The following is a 21,516-nucleotide window of genomic DNA, read 5'->3' as shown; positions in this document are numbered from 1 at the left end:
TATTTGTATATAGAAATGCAACAAATTTCATTACATTGATTTTATATCCTACAACTTTGCTGAATTCATGTATCACTTCTAGCAATTTTTTGCTGGAAACTTTCAGGTTTTCTAAATAAAGTATCATGTCATCTGCAACTAGTGAAAGTTTGACTTCTTCCTTGCCAATTTGGATGCCTTTTATTTCTTTTTATTGTGTGATTGCTGAGGTGAGGACTTTCAGTATTACACTGAATAACAGTGATGAGAGTGGACATCCCTGTTGTGTTCCTGACCTTAGTGGAGAAGCTCTCAGTTTTCCCCAATCCGGATGATATTAGATGTGGATCTTTTGTATATGGCCTTTATGATGTTGAGGTATGTTCCTTCTATCCCTACATTCTTAAGGGTTTTATCATGAAAAGATCCTGTATTTTGTCAAATGCTTTTTCTGCATCTGTTGAGTGGATCAAATGGTTTTCATCCCTTTATTAATGTGGTGTATCATGTTGTTTGACTTGTGGATATTGAACCACCCCTGCAGTCCAGGAATAAATCCCACTTGATCATGGTGAATAATCTTTTTAATGTACTGTTGGATTTGATTAGTTAATATCTTGAAAACTTTTGCAACCATGTTCACCAGGGATATTGGTCTGTAATTCTTTTTGGTGGGGTCTTTGTCTGGTTTTGGAATCAAGGTAATGCTGGCCCCACAGAATGAATATGGAAGTTTTCCTTCCATTTCTATTTTTTGGAACAGCTTCAGAAGAAAAGGTATTAATTTTTTAAATATTTGGTAGAATTCCCCCTGGGAAGTCCTCTGGCCCTGGGCTCTCTTCTATTGGGAGATTTTTGATTACTGCTTCAATTTCTTTGCTGGTTATGGGTCTGCTCAGATTTTCTATTTCTTCCTGTTTCAGGTTGGTAGTTTGTTTATATGTTTCTAGGAATTTATCCATTTCTTCCAGATTGCCCAATTTGTTGGCATATAATTGCTCATAATATTCTCTTATAATTTTATTTCTGTGGTGTTGGTTGTGATCTCTCCTCTTTCATTCATGATTTTATTTATGTGGGTCCTTTCTCTTTTCTTTTTTGTAAGTCTGGTTAGGGGGTTATTAACTTTGTTAATTCTTTCAAAGAACCAGCTCCAAGTTTCACTGATCTGTTTTGCTGTTGGTTTTGTTTTGTTTTGTTTTCCTACAGCATTTATTTCTGCTCTAATCTTAATTCTTTTCCTTCTTCTGCTGGTTTCAGGTTTTATTTGATGTTCTTTTTCCAGCTCCTTTAGGTATAAGGTTGGGTTGTGCCATTTGAGACTTCTTGATTCCTGAGTATATTGCTATATACTTCCCTCTTGTGACTGCCTTTGCTGCATCCCAAAGGTTTTAGACTGCTGTGTTTTCACTTTCATTTGATTCCATGTATTTTTTTTTTTTTACACTTCTTTAATTTCCTGGTTGACCCATTCATTCTCTGGTAAGATGTTCTTTAACCTCCAATGTATTTGTGGTCTTTCCAAATTTCTTCTTGTGGTTGACTTCAAGTTTCATAGCATTGTCATCTGAAAGTATTCATGGTATGATCTCAATCTTTTTGTATTGGTTGAGACCTGATGTGACCCAGTATGCGATTTGTTCTATAGACTATTCCATATGCCCTCAGAAAGAATGTATATTCTGCTGTTTTAGGATGAAATGTTCTGAATATGTCTGTTAAGTCCATCTGGTCCAGTGCATCATTCAAAGCCATTGTTTCCTTGTTGATCTTCTGCTTAGATTATCTGTCCATTGCTGTAAGTGGGGTGTTAAAGTCCCCTACTGTTATTGTATTATTAGCAATGAGTTTCTTCGAGTTTGTTATTAATTTATTTATATATCTGGCTGCTCCCAAGTTGGGGGCATAAATATTTACAATTGTTAGATCGTCTTGTTGGATAAACACCTTTCTTATGACATAGTGTCCTTCTTCATCTCTTATTACAGTCTTTAGTTTAGAGTCTAGTTTGTCTGATTAAGTATGGCTACTCCAGCTTTCTCCTGGTGTCCGTTAGCATGCCAGAAGGTTCTCCACCCCACTGTATTCAATCTGAAGATGTCTTTGGGTCTAAAACGAGTCTCTTGTAAGTTGCTTATCAATGGGTCTGTTTTTGTTTTTTTTTAAATCCATTCTGATACTCTATGTCTTTTAAAGAGGACTGAGTCCATTTACATTCAGAGTCATTATTAATAGGTACAAATTTAGTTCCATTGTATTACCTGTAAAGTCATTATTCTGTAGATTATCTCTGTTCCTTTCTAGTCTTTGTTGCTTTTGGTCTCTCCTTGCAATGGATATTGTTTGTAAAAGACTGCTTATTTTTTAAATTATATACTTCTGATATTTCACTAAAATAATCTGGGGTGGGTTAAGTGGAGAGGATTATAGATGAAATAAGATCAGCCATAAATTAAAACACTGAAGCTGAATGAAAGAAACAGGAGAGAATTCATTATTTTAGACTTTCTCTTTGTATGTTTCAAATTTTCCACAGTGAAAAGTTTTAAAAATGTAATGTTATTTATAAAGCTTAGAAAACTCTTAATTTTCTTTATGTATAAAATCTTCATTGTTCAAATTTTAGTTTGCCTCTAAATCTCAAATAGATATAATCTCTACAAAGACATGACTAGACATCTAGTCATTTGTTAGACTAGACATTCAGACATTTAGCTAGACTGAACCTCTAACTCATTCAAAAATTTGAATGCTACAAAAAAAATGCAGCTATTTCTATTCAGCCTTTTTAATTAATTCAATTTTATTTTACCAATAAACATAAAATTTCCCTTCTTTTTAGTAACTTTAAAAGATAAAAACTCTGTGGATTTTTATAATTAGCCCAGAAATAAATGTCAGTGGAGGCTTAAGATTTAAAATAATGTTGTAGTAAAATAAAGTTAAGATGATCAAGCTACAGGTACATTTCCTTTATAGAAAGGAAGCACCTCATATCATTATTAAACCTCACATCTGGGGCGCCTGGGTGGCTCAGTGGGTTAAGCCTCTGCCTTCGGCTCAGGTCATGATCTCAGGGTCCTGGGATCGAGCCCGCATCAGGCTCTCTGCTCAGCGGGGAGCCTGCTTTCTCCTTTCTCTCTGCCTGCCTCTCTGCCTGCTTGTGATCTCTGTCTGTCAAATAAATAAATAAAATCTTTAAAAAAAAAACAAAACAAACAAACAAAAAAAACCCCTCACATCCAAACTCAGTCAGTGACAACCAGATCTATCAGTATTTCACACTCAAAAGGGATCAAAAGTGCCAACTCTTCTTCCTTGTTTCTTTCGAAGTAAATTACTCCTTCTAGTTGCAGTCTCAAAATTTTCACATAATCCATGATTTCTTCAGTTCTAAATGACTTTACCAAATCATTTACCATGTCCAACAGATTTTTTTGAAATATTTCTCTCCCTCTCTCTTTCTCTCTCCCCCTCACCTTCCCACCCTTATGAAATATTTCTCTCTCTGTATCCCTCACCTTCCCACCCCAGGACTCCCCTTAGTCTTCCCAATGTGGATAAGATTTCCTTCATAGGCATAAATGCCTATTGGTTGCCTAGCATCTATCAGAGTTGATAATTTTATCTTAACCCATAAAAGTGTAATTTCCAAGAGAGGAAATTTATGTCTGCTTTGTTGTTCACTGTATTCCCAGGACTTAGTAAAGTGTCTGGCACAAAATAGATTTTCTGTTTTGTAAGGAAGGAATATAGGGAAGTTAGGAGGAAAGAAAAAGGATGGAAGTGGGAAAGGGAGAAAAAAAGGAGGGAGAAAGGAACAAAGAGAGGGAGGGAAGAAGGAAGGTGGGAAGGAAGGGAAGGGAAGGAAGAACAAAGGAAGAAGGAAGGATCCTTTGCATTCTATTACCACCTAAAATTATAAACTCATAATTCTCTGGACCTTAAAAATATCTAGTACAACATTTTTCAACTTCTCCAATTCACATTCAACCAAAACTTCAATATTTTGAAAACTTCTCACCACACTGTAGTCCAACTATGTTTGAATTCCTGCAATAAAGAGAAATTCACTACCTCACAAAGCAATTCATTCCACTGGCAAGGAATCCACATCATTTGAAAGATTTTTCCCCCCAAAGAAGCCAAAGCCTCCCTCTCTGTAGTTTCCACTCCCTCTCTGTAGTTTCCACTCTTTAGTCCTGATCCTAGAATATGGAAGCACACACACATATACACACACAGCTAATCTTTCTTCCAGAAGAAGGCAGTTCCTATTTTTGAATACTAAAATAAAATAACCATGTATCTACTTAGCCCTACTCATCACAACTAACATCACAACTACTTCTCATGCAATGGTCCTGAGTTATTTGGTGATCCTGGGCCATTGCTTTAGTACATATTCATTCTATCAATATCTCCAAGTGGGGTTGCCAGAACCAATAATAGCATTTTAAGTGTAGCCAAACCATTATAAATAGATGTATGGTACTCAGACCAAACAGATGCACCCCATCAGTCTTTACTTATGCTCTGTGCGTCTGAATTAATAACACAGTGATAACACTGATATTTGATAATTACCATAGCTTTTTGGCACAATGTCTACGTGTTCTATTTACATAAATTAGACATTTATCTTATTTTTCTATCTCTAATTCCATCCCTCATTCTAACCTGTGTAACCAGGTATATTTTCCTAACAGAAGCCTAATTGTTTCTCTGGTCAAAATAGATCAATGGGTCCAATGACCACAAGTGAAATCTATGAATTACTGACTTATTAGAAGATCCTTACAAATCATGCTTCTACTCTTAGTTTTGCAAATTACTTTAAAAAGCTCTCTGGAGTTCTTTCACTAGAAAAAGACCAAGGTACGTCCTTCATTTCACTAAGAATTCATTTTCACTTTCTTGTGAGGATTTCAAATTTACTCTGCTTATTACCTGTACATCTTGTACTAACATATATTTCTGAGGATATAAACAGTATCCCCAACCTGGTTCTATGTTATATCCTCCTGAAAATTATTGAACATCCTCCTCCATGACTCATCCTTTTTTATGTCATACTTGTCATACTCTTTATCCTGCATAGCATTTGTTTTAGCATGATATGAGCAAATTGTTTCAATTTAAAATCCTCATATGACATGGGGCACCTGGTTGGTTCAGTTGGTTAAGCACATGACTCTTGATCTCAGCTCAGGTCTTGATCTCAGGGTCATGAATTCAAGCCCCACACTGGCTTCCATGTTGGGCATGGAGCCTACTTAAAAATGAAATATAAAATAAAATAAAATAAAACCTCATAGGACCACTGCTGACAAACTCACAACAGGATAATAAGAGACACTTTGCATTTTTTCCCTTTACTAGAGACCCTTTACCTGGTATCATAAGCCACAACCTTATACAGCTCATAGAAATGCCTTCCTATGATGCAGTTCTGACCCCACACCCTATCTACAAATATCCCTTTATATGGATCTCTAGTCTAGAAAAAGTAAAAATCCCTTGCTTGCCCTAAATAAGATGGCCATTTCCATGTTAAGTCCCTTCCAGTCTTCCTACTGGTCTATCTGGAAGCTTGAAAACTTCTAAAAATAAATGTTGCTACACAGTTGAGTCATTCATGCTTCATTAACTTGGGCTTATATGTTTATTTGGAAATTTTTAAAATTATCTCTTAAGAGTGTAGATTTCTTAAGGGCAATAATCATTTCTCCTTCTTTATAAGTATCACCAGTGCCTAATAAAGTGCTCAGAAAATAATGTACTAAAATATGATTGAAAGTGACCTGAAGGAACTGGCTGAGAATGTTCACAAGGGCTCACAGTCAACCTCTTAAATTAAAAGAAAAATACTGAGGGAAAAAAATATAAATGATAAACAGATAGACACAGGTTCCCATGAAACTAAAATATTGCTAGTTTCAAAGAAAATGAAGCATCAAATTTCTCTTTCAACCAATAAAATCAGAGAACTAATTAACTCAATGGCAGATGGGAAGACGTAAGACCAACCTAAGTTTCTTCATCTAGGAAATAAATTTGATTAATTGTAGGTCATTTCCAATATGAAAATTCTGATAGAACATTTTAAAAAAATACATACCACAACTTTTCCACTAGGTTTTTTGCTTCTGTGCTTTTCCATAATTAAGCAAGCCATGTATCAGTATACATTTGTATTCACCTTGTTCCAGAAAAGAACATTAAGGTTTGTTTTCCCCAATAATGTGTAATTCATCTTATGTATGTCTAAATGAGTGACTTATTATGAGTTTAAGTTGACTTTGAAATTCTAGCAAGTATATTTTCCACATTGTTAAAATGGAATACAGCCATTAAAACTCTACTTAAATCAAATTTTGATCTAGTAAATTAAGGGATACAATCACCACCACAACAGCTAAGGCTGAACCTTCAGAAACCAACCCAGAGCTAAGGCTCATCTCTGTGCTGCTACTATTGACAGTGATCACCCTTTATTGGTGCTGCTATACGTCATACACTCTAAATTTCTCTTATTCTCCTAATCGCCCTGTGAAGTTCCTATACTTATCCCCATTTTAAATATCAGGAGAGGGAGACTCTAATTTCAATAACTTGCCCTAGGGTACACAAAAAGAAATCAGAAGTAGGACTGAAATGCAGGACTCAGGTCCATCCATCTCCAAACTCTTAAGTTGACTTCTTCTGCCAAATGACATCCTTTTAAAAATAGAGTTGGAACTGCAAAGGGAAAGGGTGCAAAAGAAATGGATAGATGGATGGATGGGTGGATGGATGAAGAAGTAGTAGGTAGGAAGAGAGATAGGTAGGTCGGTAGGTAGAGAGACAGATAGACTGAGTTTAATTTAAACCTTATAGTAACTATGAAAGATAGAGATTATCATTCCCACTTTATAGAGACATAACTTGTTAATTAATATGCCCAACATCACTGACCTAGAAATGTTGGAACAGGAAATAAAATGATTTTTATGTGATGTTTCAAAATGTTCCCTCTCGCCACTCTGTTACAGGGCCTCATAAGGAACAAAAGAGGGTGAAAATAATCTGAAGCCATTTGGCTCAAAAGTCAAAATGGAAAAAAATCTGTGTCCAACTGATATCCCTCCATTTCAGCAAAACCAGTGCAGGAGAAAAAGGAAACCTTACTGTCAGTGTAAATACATTAAAAATAACAGTCATGAGAATCCCATTCTTGTACTAAATTGTGCAAGAACACATCCATTTCAGAAAAGGATGTATTCATATGCACCATATTTTATGAGAATTTGCAGATTTTAAAAGGCATAATATTGCCTAGTTGCCAGGATTTTTTCCACTTAGCATCCTTGAGTTCTGTATTGAAGATTCTGGAAAACACTTTCACCACTTTATGAACCATATGTAGAGTTTGATTCTCCTCCAATTTTTTTTTTTCATTTGTTATTATCATCATCAGGGAGGATTACATCTCATCTACTTAGCTGCTAGAATGAAGATTTCAGTTTGGAGGAGAGCCGATTTCTTAAAAAAAAAAAAAAGTTAGCTGCTTCAGGCAACAGTCCTTTTGATCTGCTCATTAACACTTTTCAAATGTTCGAGTGATGTGGGCATTCTTTGCGCTAGAAAATGTCAGCACTGGAGCCTGCAGCCAGCTTGATGCAATCATATGTTCCAATATTCAGAAAAGAGTGAAAAGAACTGTCAACAGTGACTGCCTTGGATGAAAAAAAAGATACGATACAACGCCTGTAGATCAAGTAGCGTTTGGGGATTGATTCTTGCCAGTGACAAAAACAAATGCCCAATTTATCAGCAATGTCATCTAGGCGACGTAGAGCCCACAAACAATGGAGAAGTCGCTCTCAGTGTTCAGGATAACTGGTCTGAAATAGATGGGGCCTTCCTTCCCTTCTCCTTCCTCTTTCTGGTAAGATCACAGAGCAAGTGCAGAAACACCAAGTTCTATTACACTGGTATTTGGGAAGCTTTTTTCTGCATCTCTTCAAGTTAGATGCCTTCACCATCCAGATCAAAATATGATCTGAGCCATCGCATCCGCTCTCTCCTCTCCTCCTTGACAGACTCATCAGTGATCAAAGATTCCTACTTTGCACAAATAAATAACCAGTGGGAGGTCCAGACGATAGATATGATTTAAAATGCCAAACGGGGACCGGGAAGAACAGTGCGAGAGTGTGTTCGGACAAGAGCTAAGGAAAGGTGCTGCTGTCACAGCAAATACACTAGACCAGGAAGAGTTGGACACCCCGTTTTGCAAATGATGTTCTGTTGGAAAACATCACCATGGAAGCAATAAGCACTAACATCACAGTCTATTTCAAGGAGGCAACCAAACATAAATCATTTTAATTAATGGTGCAAGGAAGGCATATTAAAATTTAAATTACTTCTGTTTTATTGTGCATTCCAAAAAAAAAGAAATCAGGCTACTCTCAAAGTAACTCAATAAAGGCACCAAGAGCCCTCCTGGACAATAAAAAACAAGTGCAATATAGAAGGGTTATTACTATTTAGAAAGAACAGCACAGCTGTTGCTGGCTAAGAAAACGATTTCATGGAGCTCCAGGCAGATACAACCTCATCATGAAAGCTCAACTTACTTATAAGCAAATTGAGCTTTAAAGGGATAACTTTTCAAAATGGTTTTTTAAATTAAGATTTATGAGACTTTTATGTAATGTCTTCAATGCACCGAGGTAAAAGGCGCTTGCAATTTTCCCCTGAGGGTGGAGAACTCTGGCCAAGGACATGAGAGCAGAGTGAACATTTATCATTTCCAGCATATTTGGATATTTATCTGCGGCTGTATAACACACTCTAATTGACAACACTCCAGAAAGCCTTTGTTTGCCACCTCATTAGCCTTACATCTGTAATTCTGCAGAGTGTCTGGTGATGCCGAATGATACAACCGTAGGACTGTCATTTCTGCCATCCTGATAGTAAAACAAATCTGCCATCAGCTCAGCATATCTTCCAAGCTAAACAGTGATGAAAACATCCATATTTGCTAATGTTTCACTCGTGATTCAGGACATGGTAAGTTTTTTTTAACCTCTCCTGCCCCCATTTTTAATTTAAGGAAAAAGGAAGGACAGAGCTGACGTCTTTGTTACTAACAAGCAGCTGTAGAGGACGGATGTGAGGATCCTTGGTGAGCAGGACACAGACTCTGCAACAGATGGTGAGAAATAACTTCACACAAAAATGAGAAGTTTTCCCTCACGGAATAGTTTGCAAACTCAACACACTCTGTAGTTCACTAATGATGGTGCCTAAAAATGTCCGCTGTGAACGAGGGCGCTTGCACTGTGATTACTACCGGAAAAGTCTTCCAACTATCATTGGTGTAGGTTTCTTTCGTCATGGAAAGAACGTGTGCACAGAAGAAACTACTTTGCCACATTTTAAATGATGTTGTCTCTCTCTTTTATCCTTGAAAATATGCATTAAAATGAACCAAAGGAGTTAAAATTTTTAAGTAGTCTCAGATGAAAAGCATCCCCTGTGGCCTGATTTCCGATTGCAGGGATTTTTCCTTAACCTTTTTTATGCTCTGCCCCTCTCTGGCAATCCAGTGAACCTACAGATCCCCTCCCAGATTAATTAATCTAAATTAAAATACAAAGAATTTTAAGGAATCCAATTATATTGCAATATAATTATCCAATCTATAAAAAAAAACCCACAAAAGTTATATAGATATAGAAATAAATGCTATGTTATGAATAGTCCATTAAATAATGAGAATTACTACATTAAATAATGGGAACTACTCTAACTTTTGAAGTTATGATACTTGTAGAAGATATTTCAAAAATATCTGAAGATATAGGATATCTGTGATTACTATTGCTGACAAAGTCTCCAGAACTGCCAATACTTCTGTGGATAGTGGTCTGCATTCATAAATGAAGAAAATAAATTTCAGTTGGAAGTAAAAATAAAGAATTTTTTTTCCCACCTAAGTTCACAAAATCCTCAGGTTTGAAATCCCTGCCGGATACATGGAGAAGTAACCAGACAAAAGTTAAATTGCTTCTACTTCAGAATTTTATTACCATTACCGATCCTTACCTACTTGTCTCTTAGTTCCTATTGTAAAGAATGGCAAAGGCCACATTTCCTATTATAGATACATCATAAAGGATACCTTTTAAATAAAACCAGTGAAAAATCATACAGAGAACTAAGGCTGTACCATTAATCCTCTCATGTAAAATGCTTCCCCATAGTTGACAGAATTTTGATTAAAACTGGCAACAAGGTAACCTATTTTGAAGTGGTCTTCCAGATAAAAATTTGTCAAGTGTTTCAATTTTAAGAATTGAGATAGTTCAAGGAGGTTAAGTGTTTACTGCGTGAGATGACTGGTTTACAATGAGGAATAAAATAAAATACACAGAGTACTTGACTTCGTGAAACTATTAGACCATAAAGTGAGAGAAATGTTCAACAAATAATCACATAAATAATTGTTCAATCCTAATTTCCTTTTCTAATCTGACAGAGTAACTATTTGAGGATTTTGGTTAAAATTTTAGTATAAAATATGCTAGAGGGGATATTTACGACTTTGATATGTTTCTTGTTCCTGATCCCAAATTGGTACAGCAAATGAGGTCAATGGCATCGTTTCCGAGACAGAGTTACTTAGTTAAAATGTTCAAGTTCTTTGCTTTTCCCTGCAGAGTAAAAAGGTCACGTCCTAGCTTTCATGGGATTCAGTGGTTCAGTATCTGAATATGAATGGGACGGTAAACAAGCAGCCCAGGAGAAAGCTGTCCATGGATCCCCTGGTCAAATGATTCTAACAACATACATGCCTTGAACACTTTCAACAATTAGAAGCCTGTTTCTTCCAATATCTCCTCGCCACTCTGAAATAAGTAAATCCCACTCCGAACATAAAACATTATGTTAATTTATTTTATAGTTAGTCAAAATAAAACGGAAAGTAATTTTAAGTTTAAAAAATGGATACTGATTTTTTAATAGCCTTTAACCATTGCTAACACTGTGAAGAATAAGTCACTGTCTTCCATTTTACAACCTCTTAGACTCCATGGCCAAATTTGTAATGAGTTGCTCTGAAAACGTATCACCTAAGAACTGCCATAATCGATAGTCATAAGTAAGCAGTGATTCCCAACCCTGAGAAATATCAGAATCATCTAAGGACTGTATTGGTTTCCTAATGCTGCCGTAACAAATTATCACAATTTCGATGGCTTAACACAACAGAAACTTCTTACAGTTCTGGAAGTCAGGAGTCTGAACGGAGTTTTGTAAGGCTAAAATGAGGCATTAGACTAGCTGTTTTCCCTTTTTTTTAATTTTAAGATTTTATTTATTGATGGAGAGAGAGACAGCGAGAGAGGGACCACAAACAGGGGGAGTAGGAGAGGGAGAAGCAGGCTTCCCGCTGAGCAGGCATCTGATGTGGGGCTTATGAGCCCCCCTAGCTGGTTCCTTCTACAGGCTCCCAGGTTGTAGCTGTTGCTTGGCTCCCTGAACTTCTGGTGACTGTCACCATTCCCGGCTAGTAGGGGTATCCCCCAACCTCTGCCTCTGGGGTCTCCTTCCATTCCTAATCTCTACCTCTGGAGCTTAATTTAATCACATCTCACAGTCCCTTTTGCCACAAGAAGATAACATTCACACTTTCCAGGAATTAACACCTGCATATTTTCCCGGGACCATTATTCAGCTACTACAAGGGCTTTTCCAAATGCCATTCAACCCTGGAGAACCTCACCAGTGGGAGAATCACCCCCACTGGAAATCTTACTGTGACTGCGCTGAGAGACTCCCACTGTTTAGGGCAGGGGAAAAGGGAAAAAAAAAAATGATAACCACTGTCTAAAATGTAAGTGAGTCTGTCATTTTTGAGTTATGGATTAGACATCTGTGAAATGTTAATCTTCTCTGAACAACAAACAAATCATTTCATAAGATATTTACATAAAATAAGAAATTGAAGAATAAGAATGTGTAAGAAATATTAGGGCCTCTATTCAGGGCTTTATTTCCAAACTTTCTGTCTTTATCAGACCTCCTGAGCATAGGATTCCCAAGGAGGGGGACTGCTGACAAAATCTAAAAGTTCCTGAGAATGATGAGGGAGCAGAAGCCTGGCTGAGGACAAAGCAAAAGGCTGACACCTCGCAATCTCCCCCTCACCCCCACCACTCCTGGGTGGGACAAACGTGACATTCTTTAGGAATCTCCCAACTATCTTGATGTTAATGGCTCCCTAAAAGTGAAAGACAACCTTGATCAAGCCGCAAAACCTCCGCCCCGGCACCTTGTAGGCCCTCTTTAGCATATGAAAGCTCCGTTGAAACCTCCCTTTCCCTCACCTTCCCCCAATCTCCTGGTACATAACCTGCCACAAGTCACAACCTGGGGCAGCAGCTCTTCCTGCCCATGGGTCCTGTCCCCGTGCTTTAATAAACCACCAATTTGCACCAAAGATGTCTCAAGAATTCTTTCTTGGTCATCGGCTCCGGACCTCACCCCACCCAACCTCACCTATGTTCTAGAACTTTATCAAGAACAGACATTTTAAGCTGTTTCATCATGTTTCAGCTGAAAGATGAGATTTAAATGTTTGCCCCTAGTACTTTAAAACATTCACACAAAACAAAACTTTTACAACACCAAGTTGTCACAAATGCAATTCATTTCCCATTAGAAGTAATATCATGGTGACAATATAGTCGAAGTTAAGTTGATCCCTAATAATTTAACCCCTAAGGATAAGTTTGCGCAAACTACATTCTAAATCCAGCATAGCGCAAACATATTCTCTGAAAGGAACAAAATAAAACAAACATCCTGCCATTGCATGACGACACCCTTGGCCATGGTCCCTCTGCCCCTTCTGTCTCGCTCCCCTCTTCATTTTCCTGCAGCTCTCTCAGCTACCATCTTCCACTCCTGTCTACTTCGCAAGCGACCCTCTGCGGTGGCCCTCTCTAAGGTGCATGATCTCTCTGGCTTTCCATTTCAGTTGTTGATGGAAACTCAGCTGGATACAGACTTAATCCCCACCAGGACCAGACCTGGGCACACACTGCTACAAAGCAAGCATGGCTTCCTCCAGGGGACTACACCGACCAAATCTCTCCAGTGGCCTCTCATCATCCCTGGGGTGAGTTCAAACTTCCTAAAAGACAGAGGAAGCCTCCCTGGTGGGATTCCTGCCTAAATCCCACACCTCTTGTCTCTTGTCTCTCCACTGTTCCTTCACTGGCATGCTAGGGAGGCTTCCGCCTACTGCTTCCCAAAACACACGGGAGGGACCCAACGCAATTCCTCGCACACTTCATCGGAAATGTCCCTCATCAACCGTAAACATCTTATTCATTATTCAAAACTCCGTTTGGAGTCATCAGCCCAGGAGAGTGTCTCTGAGATAACCCCACAACTCTGGCAAATCCCTCCTCCTCATGTTCTTACTGTGCTTTACAAATGTTGCTCTTGTGTGGCTGGTGTCCCTCCAATTATACTCTGTCCACATTTCTGTGAGTTTCCATAGTATTTTATAGTCATTTTTGTTACCCTCACCCCAGTTCCTAACATAGTACTGACACGGATTGCCAAGGGCTAAGTACAGAATTTTGCCTCTATCCTGCTTTTAAAGTTACCTTAGAAAACATTTGCTATGATTCATTTGTACCTACGTATAAATATCCATTCATACTCAGGGCTAGGTGTCCTTTAAGTTGTAGTTCTAAACGTCATCAACAGGTGGGTGTCTCTACTAAGCTGAGTTTCAGAAATTAGTAAGCAGTCACGATGTTTGTAAGGCTAGGAAGCCCTCCCGACATCCTGACGACACACCTTCAAGGCCTCCCTCCAGGCTTTGCATAAAGAAATATACTCCATGATTCACGATCTGCAGTCTCGGGGTGGTAAATGGACCCGCTCTCTGAGACTGAGTCTTCTCCGTGACATCCACAGTGGTGGTCAGGATCTGGACCTGAGCCCAGTAGAAATGTCCCAGAGAAGCCTCGCTTGGCTTTCACATACATCTTCTAAAAAATCAGATACTTTGACACTGAGCCCTCTGATCAATAATAAATGAAATTGTGAAGTAATGAAGGAACTCCACCACTGCAAAATTTATATAAAAAATTAACTAGATTTATATTTATTTAAAATTTAAATAAATTTAAATTAAAAAACAATCCTATTAGGGCACTTTTTTGCTTTTCAATTTGAGACTGGAGCATGCAGGCCACCCCAAAATAACCGTATTAGGATACTCAAGATTACAGCAGGAAACTGAGCAGAAATCGCTAGGGAAGGAAACTGATTAGTTCAACAAAGAGACAGGGTGCTTCTCGTGTCTACCCTTGTCCGAGTTAATTCTGTGCCTCCTCCATGGACCGCCTACTCTGCGATAAAGGACTCTTGATTCACGAAAGCGGACCGAAGGATAATTAGTAACAGACGTCGGAGTACTGCGGAGTAGTGCCTGAAGTTACAAGGAAACCGAAGTGAGTCAGCCCAAGTGAGGGAGGAAAGAGGTGGTCTAGTAAACTCGTGTACAACCCCACTGTGGTCTACAGAACGTCCCGTCTGCATGACGTGCCCACACTGAAAGGAACGCTATCAAGGAGGAGGTGGGCTTCGAGCGGGTGCTTCTTCAGGATACTCTTCTCTATGAAACCTCAACAGTCCAAACTGGATTGCTTGAAATGTGCTGAACTCTATGACCCAACAGTCCACCCCGTGGAAGACAGAATGACAACCCCCCCAGAGGTCCCTGGAGCTATGAGTCATTTTCATTACACAGCAAACGGGACTTTGCAGCTGGAGAGAGTCAGGGATCTTGAGACCATCCTGGATGATCCAGGTGGGTCCAGTTCCTTCACATGGTTCCTTAGCACTGGAGGTCCTTTCCCAGCTGGGTTAAGAGTCGCAGGGAAGCGTAACTACAGAAGAATGGCCCAGGAGATGCAGTGTCGCTGGTTTTGTTTTGTTGTTGTTGTTGTTTTTTTTTAAGATTTTATTTATTCATTTGACAGAGAGAGAAATCGCAAGTAGGCAGAGAGGCAGAGAGAGAGAAGGGGGGCAGCAGGCTCCCTGCTGAGCAGGGAGCCCGATATAGGACTCGATCCCAGGACCCTGAGATCATGACCTGAGCCGAAGGTAGGGGCTTAACCCACTGAGCCACCCAGGTGCCCCAGTGTCGCTGGTTTTGAAGATGGAGGGAGGGTCCGTGAGGCAAGGGGCTGGTGTGTCCTCTAGAAGGTGGGAAACCGGGGGAAGGGACTCCTCCAGAGCATTAACAGAGGAATGAATCTCTGTCAATACCTTTCAGCCCAGTTTAGTCCAGCGAGACCCATCTCCTACCCATGATTAAATAACCGTTAGATCATAAGTTTGTGTTGCTTTAAGCCACCAAATGTGGAGCGATTTGTTATAGTAGCAGTAGAAAGCGAAGAAACCGTTTTTCCAAGGTTTTACTCAAACACGAAAGAACACAAACAAACCAACAGTTATAACTTCAAAACTGCGGATTTGCCAGACACCCTAACATCTGTCCATGACTTGTTTTCTAAAATGCTTTTCCAAGAGGCAAACAGAGAAGGTCCCGAAATAGACTTTTCAAAGAGGTAATGAAGGATTCAGTAAGTACTGATAAGAAAACCTGACAGATCATCAACTTCTCCCCATGACCCCAAGTGAAAGTATCATTCAACTTACTTGAAACTCTTTTGCGCTGCAGGGGAAAACCCCTTATCCCTCCGACCTCTCCCACCTTCCTCTCCCCCTCTCCCCGCCTCCCTCCAAACTTGATTTTGAAATGTGTTTTAGATGAAGTTTGAGAATAAATATTTATTGGCATGCATGTTTTCTAGAATTTAGTGTAGTAATAAAAACTATTAAAACTCAATTTGCTAACTGAAACTTTGTTGTTGTTGGACACTGGCACTGAGTCACACCTCAGGCGTTACTTTATATCTCACTGCTTTGCAAATGCAAATCCGCCTTACTCACCACTTTGCAGCAAAGGGGCCAAAACCACCACATCAAACCAATGCCCAGTAGTAGCAGTAACACCAAAATAGCAATGATGGCAGCTGTCCCACTGGACTAGAAGAGGCAGAAGACAGAAACAAAGTGGTCAGTAAAGCATAGGGTTACATTCCAAATACACATTTTTTTTAAGGACACACCAGAAAATGATGCAGAGAGCATAACCACCAATGTCAAATCAGATTTTCATTATATTCCTTTAAATTCTATAAATTCCTTTATATTCTATTTCATACAGGTTATGTTAAAACAGTCAATAAGAAAAAAGAAAGCTTCCAAAGTGCTATAAACCGTTTTAAATTATGCCTTAAAAGAATGTAAGAAAAATCATTACCTATCATTTATCTCTGGAGAAGAGTTCTTTTGATCACAAGCATGATTACTTTTAGGCAAAACTTATGCAACATTTTTCCAGACTTTTGGACGATAAAACACTATTTACATTATATATTGAAATGATAGGGCCAGATAAATATCAAAAATCACCAAGCAAGTGAGAAACCAACAACAAATGGTTCTTTTTTAAAAAAAAATTTTTTTTTAAAGATTTTATTCATTTATTTGAAAGAGAGACGGCAAGAGAGAGCACGAGCAGGGCCTGGGGAGAGGGAGAAGCAGACTCCCCGCTGAGCAAGGAGCCTGATGTGGGGCTCGATTCTAGGACCCTGGGATCATCACGACCTGAGCCGAAGGCAGCCGCTTAACGGACTGAGCCGCCTGGGGTTCCCAGCAGCAGCGGTTCTTGTTGGCAGATGGTACGTTGCACCAGTGCAAGAAAGCGACCTCAAGCATTCGCACCTCAGAGGACTTCTCCTGGAAGCTCGGGAACTACCCTCTCAAGAACCGCACTGGTGTCCTCTCACTTCCGGCCCTAAGGAACCTGCTCTGGGCCCTGCCCCCAACCCCCTCCTGTCACCTCCACCTAGTCACCCTACATGGCTCGCCTTAAGCCACTCCCCCAGGACGTCTTCTCCGAGCCTCTGCCTAGAGAACGCTCTTCTTCACTGTACCATTCATGGTTCTCTGCAGTCTTGAGCACTGATCACACGTTGTTTGTTTACTTCTGATACACTGTGATTATTTCTTTAATTTCTCTTTTCTGTCCCTCTTTACTGTGAGCTCTAGCAAGTCATGGGGCTCTGTCCAACCTACTTACCAATGTGAACACCATGCTTGGCATTTAAAATGATTCACTAAGAGAATGAACTCCAAAGAAAGAGGCCTGCAAAACGCACAAATGCAAAGACTAGTACCTACGGAATTTTGGGTGTGGGGATAAAATTCCCCAGGGCACAAGGTGTCTCTCCCAAACCCCACTCTCTAGTATTCCCCAATAATAATGTTTTGTTTTGTGTGTATTTTTTTTCTTTGTTTTATTTCTTTCCTTGTTTTCTTTGTTTTCCTTTAAAGGAATGAATGCAGGGGAAAAAAACCTGTAAATAAATCAATATATTCTCTCTTTGGGACTTCATGGGCATTTTCAGAGATACATTTCCTGTCATTCAAAACAAGAAAGAATATATGCCCAGGGGTGTCTGGGTGGCTTAAGCCTCTGACTTCAGATCAGGCCATGATCTCAAGGTCCCGGAACCAGCCCCCCACTGGGCTTCCTGCTCAGTCAGGAGTCTGCTTCTCCCTCTCCCTCAGCAGCTCCCCCTGCTCGCGCTCCCTCTCTTAAATAAATAAAATCTTTAAAATACAGAACAAAACATTAGTTTTTGATGTAATGTTCGATAATTGAATTTAAATTAAAAAGAGAAAACAAAACAAAGCCCAGAGGTCAGGTAAGAGTCACTTTTATCCCAAGAGCGGACAGAGAGAGACGGGTGGCAAGGTGTGTGTGGGGGGCACCAGTATCCATCTTAGAATGGCACCGTATTAAAAGTATTGGTCTAGAGGTTTAACTTTAAGTAAATTGTTTAATTTCTTGGAGCCTCTGTTTTCTAATCCATAAAATAAGAAAGCCAGTGGTTCCCATAGCATGAAACTCTTTGTGGAAAAGCCATTACCGTGCTAGCTCTTTCAGAAAATCACTGTTCATATTAACACACTTAAAAAGCTCTGAGCGGCTTTGCAGGAAAGCAGTTCAGCTTCCATCAGCACAGAACCATCTTTCTCCTCATAACACTTTCAATATCCCGTAAATCTAGGATTGCCTGGAGTCCACACTGAGAAGGGCTGGGACTGATCCAGGCTGAGAGATTTCCCAATGTTTAAGTAAGAGTGCTAGTAGCATCCAGTCAGAACCTTCAGTAACGGAATTTCAAGCGCAGTATGAGGCACCTGGGGGCGCCGCTGGGTAAGGGCCAGACTCCCTCAGTTTTGGCTCAGGTCATGACCTCAGGGTGGGGAGATCGAACCCGGGGTTCCGAGCTCAGTGCAGAGTCTGCATAAGACTCTCACTCCCTTTGCTCCTCCCCCACTAAAATAAATAAATAAAATACATCTTTTTAAAAAAACAAATTAAAGGCAATACACAATGGCAGATGCACAAAAAGAGATAAGAATCTTTATGGAAACAGTTACATGTAAACAACTGAGAACAGAAGAGAAGGTTGTTCTCAGAAGACAGGGTGAGGAAGTGCTGGCAAAACACACTCGGTTCAGCTTATCAGAAAAATCTCCACGTGTGTATCCTTTCCCTGTATCATCTGTTCTTATCACAATGGAAGGGAAAAAAAAGATGAGCACATAGCAGCATGGAAACCACCACAAAACAACCCCATTTTTGTAGACAGCAATTACTAGCAGCCTTTCAGTTTCAATAAATCTACTTTTAAAATAACTAATTCTCAGGGCACCTGGGTGGCTCAGTCATTAAGCATCTGCTTTCGGCTCAGGTCATGACCCCAGGGTCCTGGGCCGGAGCCCCTCATCGGGCTCTCTGCTCAGTGGGAAGCCTGCTCCTCTCTCACTTCCCCTGCTTGTGTTCCCTCTCTCACTGTGTCTGTCTCTATCAAATAAATAAATAAAATCTTTTCTAAAATAAATAAAAAATTAAAAAAAAATAACGAATTCTCAGGACAGCATAGATCATCAAACATTCACTACTTTCCAGAGATGAAGCATCAACTCCACATGAACAATTAAAGCCATCCTTTGATTCTGATTTTGCATCAGAACGGAAGAGGAAACAAGCACACAGGTATCTGTGCAGCTGGTGTAAGGCTGAAAAGTCACCAAAACAGCCACCACCCAAGTATTATCACTTAGAATCTCTGGTCATTTTATTTATCTCATCTTCCAGAAGACAAGAATAACTATGGAAACTTGCACACACACACTGTCTTCACTGAGTTCTCCCACTCACTATCTGACCATCCTTAAGGCACAAAAAGAGGCTATTACGTGACAGTCCCCATAAAGAATTAACTCAAGAGAAAAGAAATAAAAAGACAAGGATTCACGTGGCAACCTCTTGTCGTGGAGCTTGGTAGAATGAAAATATGAGCTCAACATTTTATTATTAATGTATCTTAAATATCTAAATTAATGTCTGGTTCACAGAAACTCGAGTGTGTGTATGTGTGTGTGAGAGAGAGAGAGAGAAAGGGAGAGAAAGAGAGAGAGAGACAGAATGTCAATACTTTGCAGAAATTTTCCAGGCAAATATCTAAATTCTCTGACCTTAAAACCTAAAAAACAATTCAGAACATACATCGGGCCACTTAAGAAGTACTCAAAGGGCGTCTTTCTACACAGAATCCTAAACAGTCACGCGCAAATCGTGTGACTCTCCACAGCCTTGATTAAGCGCGGCTCCAAAATCGAGGCAAAGAGGAAGATGATGGTATAAGAACGTTAAAGAAATACATAGGAGAGTGTGATATCCTACGGGAGAAAAGCTGTCAAATGCATAAATTCAGGATCCCACCTCTTCGAGGAGATACCCTCAACCTGTTTATGTACAGAATGAATACAGCAATCCCCACCAGGCCTTTCCCACATTGGGACCTGGTCACGGCACTCATGGAAATGTATTATCTCTACAATACGGTTTTCAAAAAGGTTCTACCAACACTTCATTTCCTCCTTTCTTAGAATTCAAACGCTGTGCTCAGAAATAGGAACTAGCAACTAGAGGATATCAATCTGCTAACAATGTAGTGGTTACATTTTTTCTCTTTCTTTCTATGGATGTGTCATTAGCCGGAAATTCAGATATCGCATTGACAGAATGTAAAGTAGATGGGCTCGCCATGACAGACAGTTAAAATTCTTGGTTTTTTCTCCAAAACAATGACTCTGTTAGGAACATTAATAAAATACTAAGCACATCCAGATGGAAATAAACATTTATTATGGCAATATTATGACATCAACTGACTCCAAAGGTTCATCTTCAATAAAATTTTTTTAAAAAAGAATGCACACTTTATCTAAAGACCTGCAGACCTAATCCTTATCGTATTTAGCTAAGTGTGATGGAAAACAGGGCAGAGAAAGCTAAGAATGTCATGCATCGCAACTGTGGGGTCAGCCTCAGAGCCGTCCCTGGATGCCCCCAGGCCCAGACATGAGCTCAGTTAACTGGATTCAAATTCAGGTTTTCCTGGTTCCGTTGTTTTCATTGGCCAGAGCCATTATAAGAGCATGAAAGGCTTCAATCTTGAAAGGGAAATCACCTCATTGTTCACGTAGCTTTATAAACAAATTGAGGAAAGGTCAAACACATAGACTTCAGTCCTGTGAGTGGACAGCAGGCTGCAGTCTGCAGTAAGAGCGAATGAAACCAGCCACGATCGCACACGGAGCTGTGTCATCAATCCCAGGCAGTGAGCAGGTGCCACAGTTACAAAGTTGGACGAGTCCTCGTGAAGCCCACGGGTTAGCTGGAGGGACAAACCCTGAGCAAATGACCACAGATGTGGGGAAGTGGAAGGCAAATAACCTGGTCAGGGGCTCTGAGGAAGTAAGGGAGCCCAGGGAGGGGTGCCTGGGTGGCTCAGTCATCTGGGCGTCTGCACTCGGGGTCATGATCCTGGGGTCCTGGGATCGAGTCCCACATCGGGCTCCCTGCTCAGCAGGGAGACTGCTTCTCCCTCTCCTCCCCACTTGCGTTCTCTCTTGCTATCTCTGTTGCTATCTCTGTCTCTCTCTCAAATAAATAAATAAAATCTTTAAAAAAGAGAAAGAAAGAAAGAAAGAAAGAAAGAAAGAAAGAAAGAAAGAAAGAAAAGAAAAGAAAAGATAGAAAAGAAAAGAAAAGAAAAGAAAAGAAAAGAAAAGAAAAGAAAAGAAAAGAAAAGGAGAAGAGGAAAGGAAGCCAGTCAGCCCAGGGAGAAAATGGGGCAGAATTAGTGACCTCTTATAAGGACAAGAGAAAGACAACGGTGGCTGAAAACACAGCGTTTGAGGGGACTTGGTGGCACCTGAAGGAGCTAAAGAGAAGGTCTGAAACACAAATTTCTGAAAAATGGTAGTTCTTTTTAATACAGAGAGAACTGGCCATCTGTTACA

At 39.7% G+C, this 21,516-nt stretch overlaps 1 protein-coding gene across 1 annotated transcript in view; it reads right to left on the bottom strand.

The window, feature by feature from the left end:
* Positions 1-21,516, bottom strand: part of ANTXR2 (ANTXR cell adhesion molecule 2) — a 145,880-nt gene that overhangs the window by 64,322 nt on the left and 60,042 nt on the right. The window contains exon 12 of the mRNA XM_032882384.1: positions 16,018-16,113. Coding sequence (XP_032738275.1) covers positions 16,018-16,113 — 96 coding nt within the window. The remainder of the gene's footprint in view (positions 1-16,017; positions 16,114-21,516) is intronic.

This window comes from Lontra canadensis, unplaced genomic scaffold, assembly GCF_010015895.1.
Source record: "Lontra canadensis isolate GAN:19392208 unplaced genomic scaffold, GSC_riverotter_1.0 scaffold1, whole genome shotgun sequence".
Lineage (NCBI taxonomy): Eukaryota > Metazoa > Chordata > Mammalia > Carnivora > Mustelidae > Lontra > Lontra canadensis.
The sequence above is the reverse complement of the archived record's forward strand: the minus strand, read 5'-3'. Positions and strand labels throughout refer to the sequence as shown.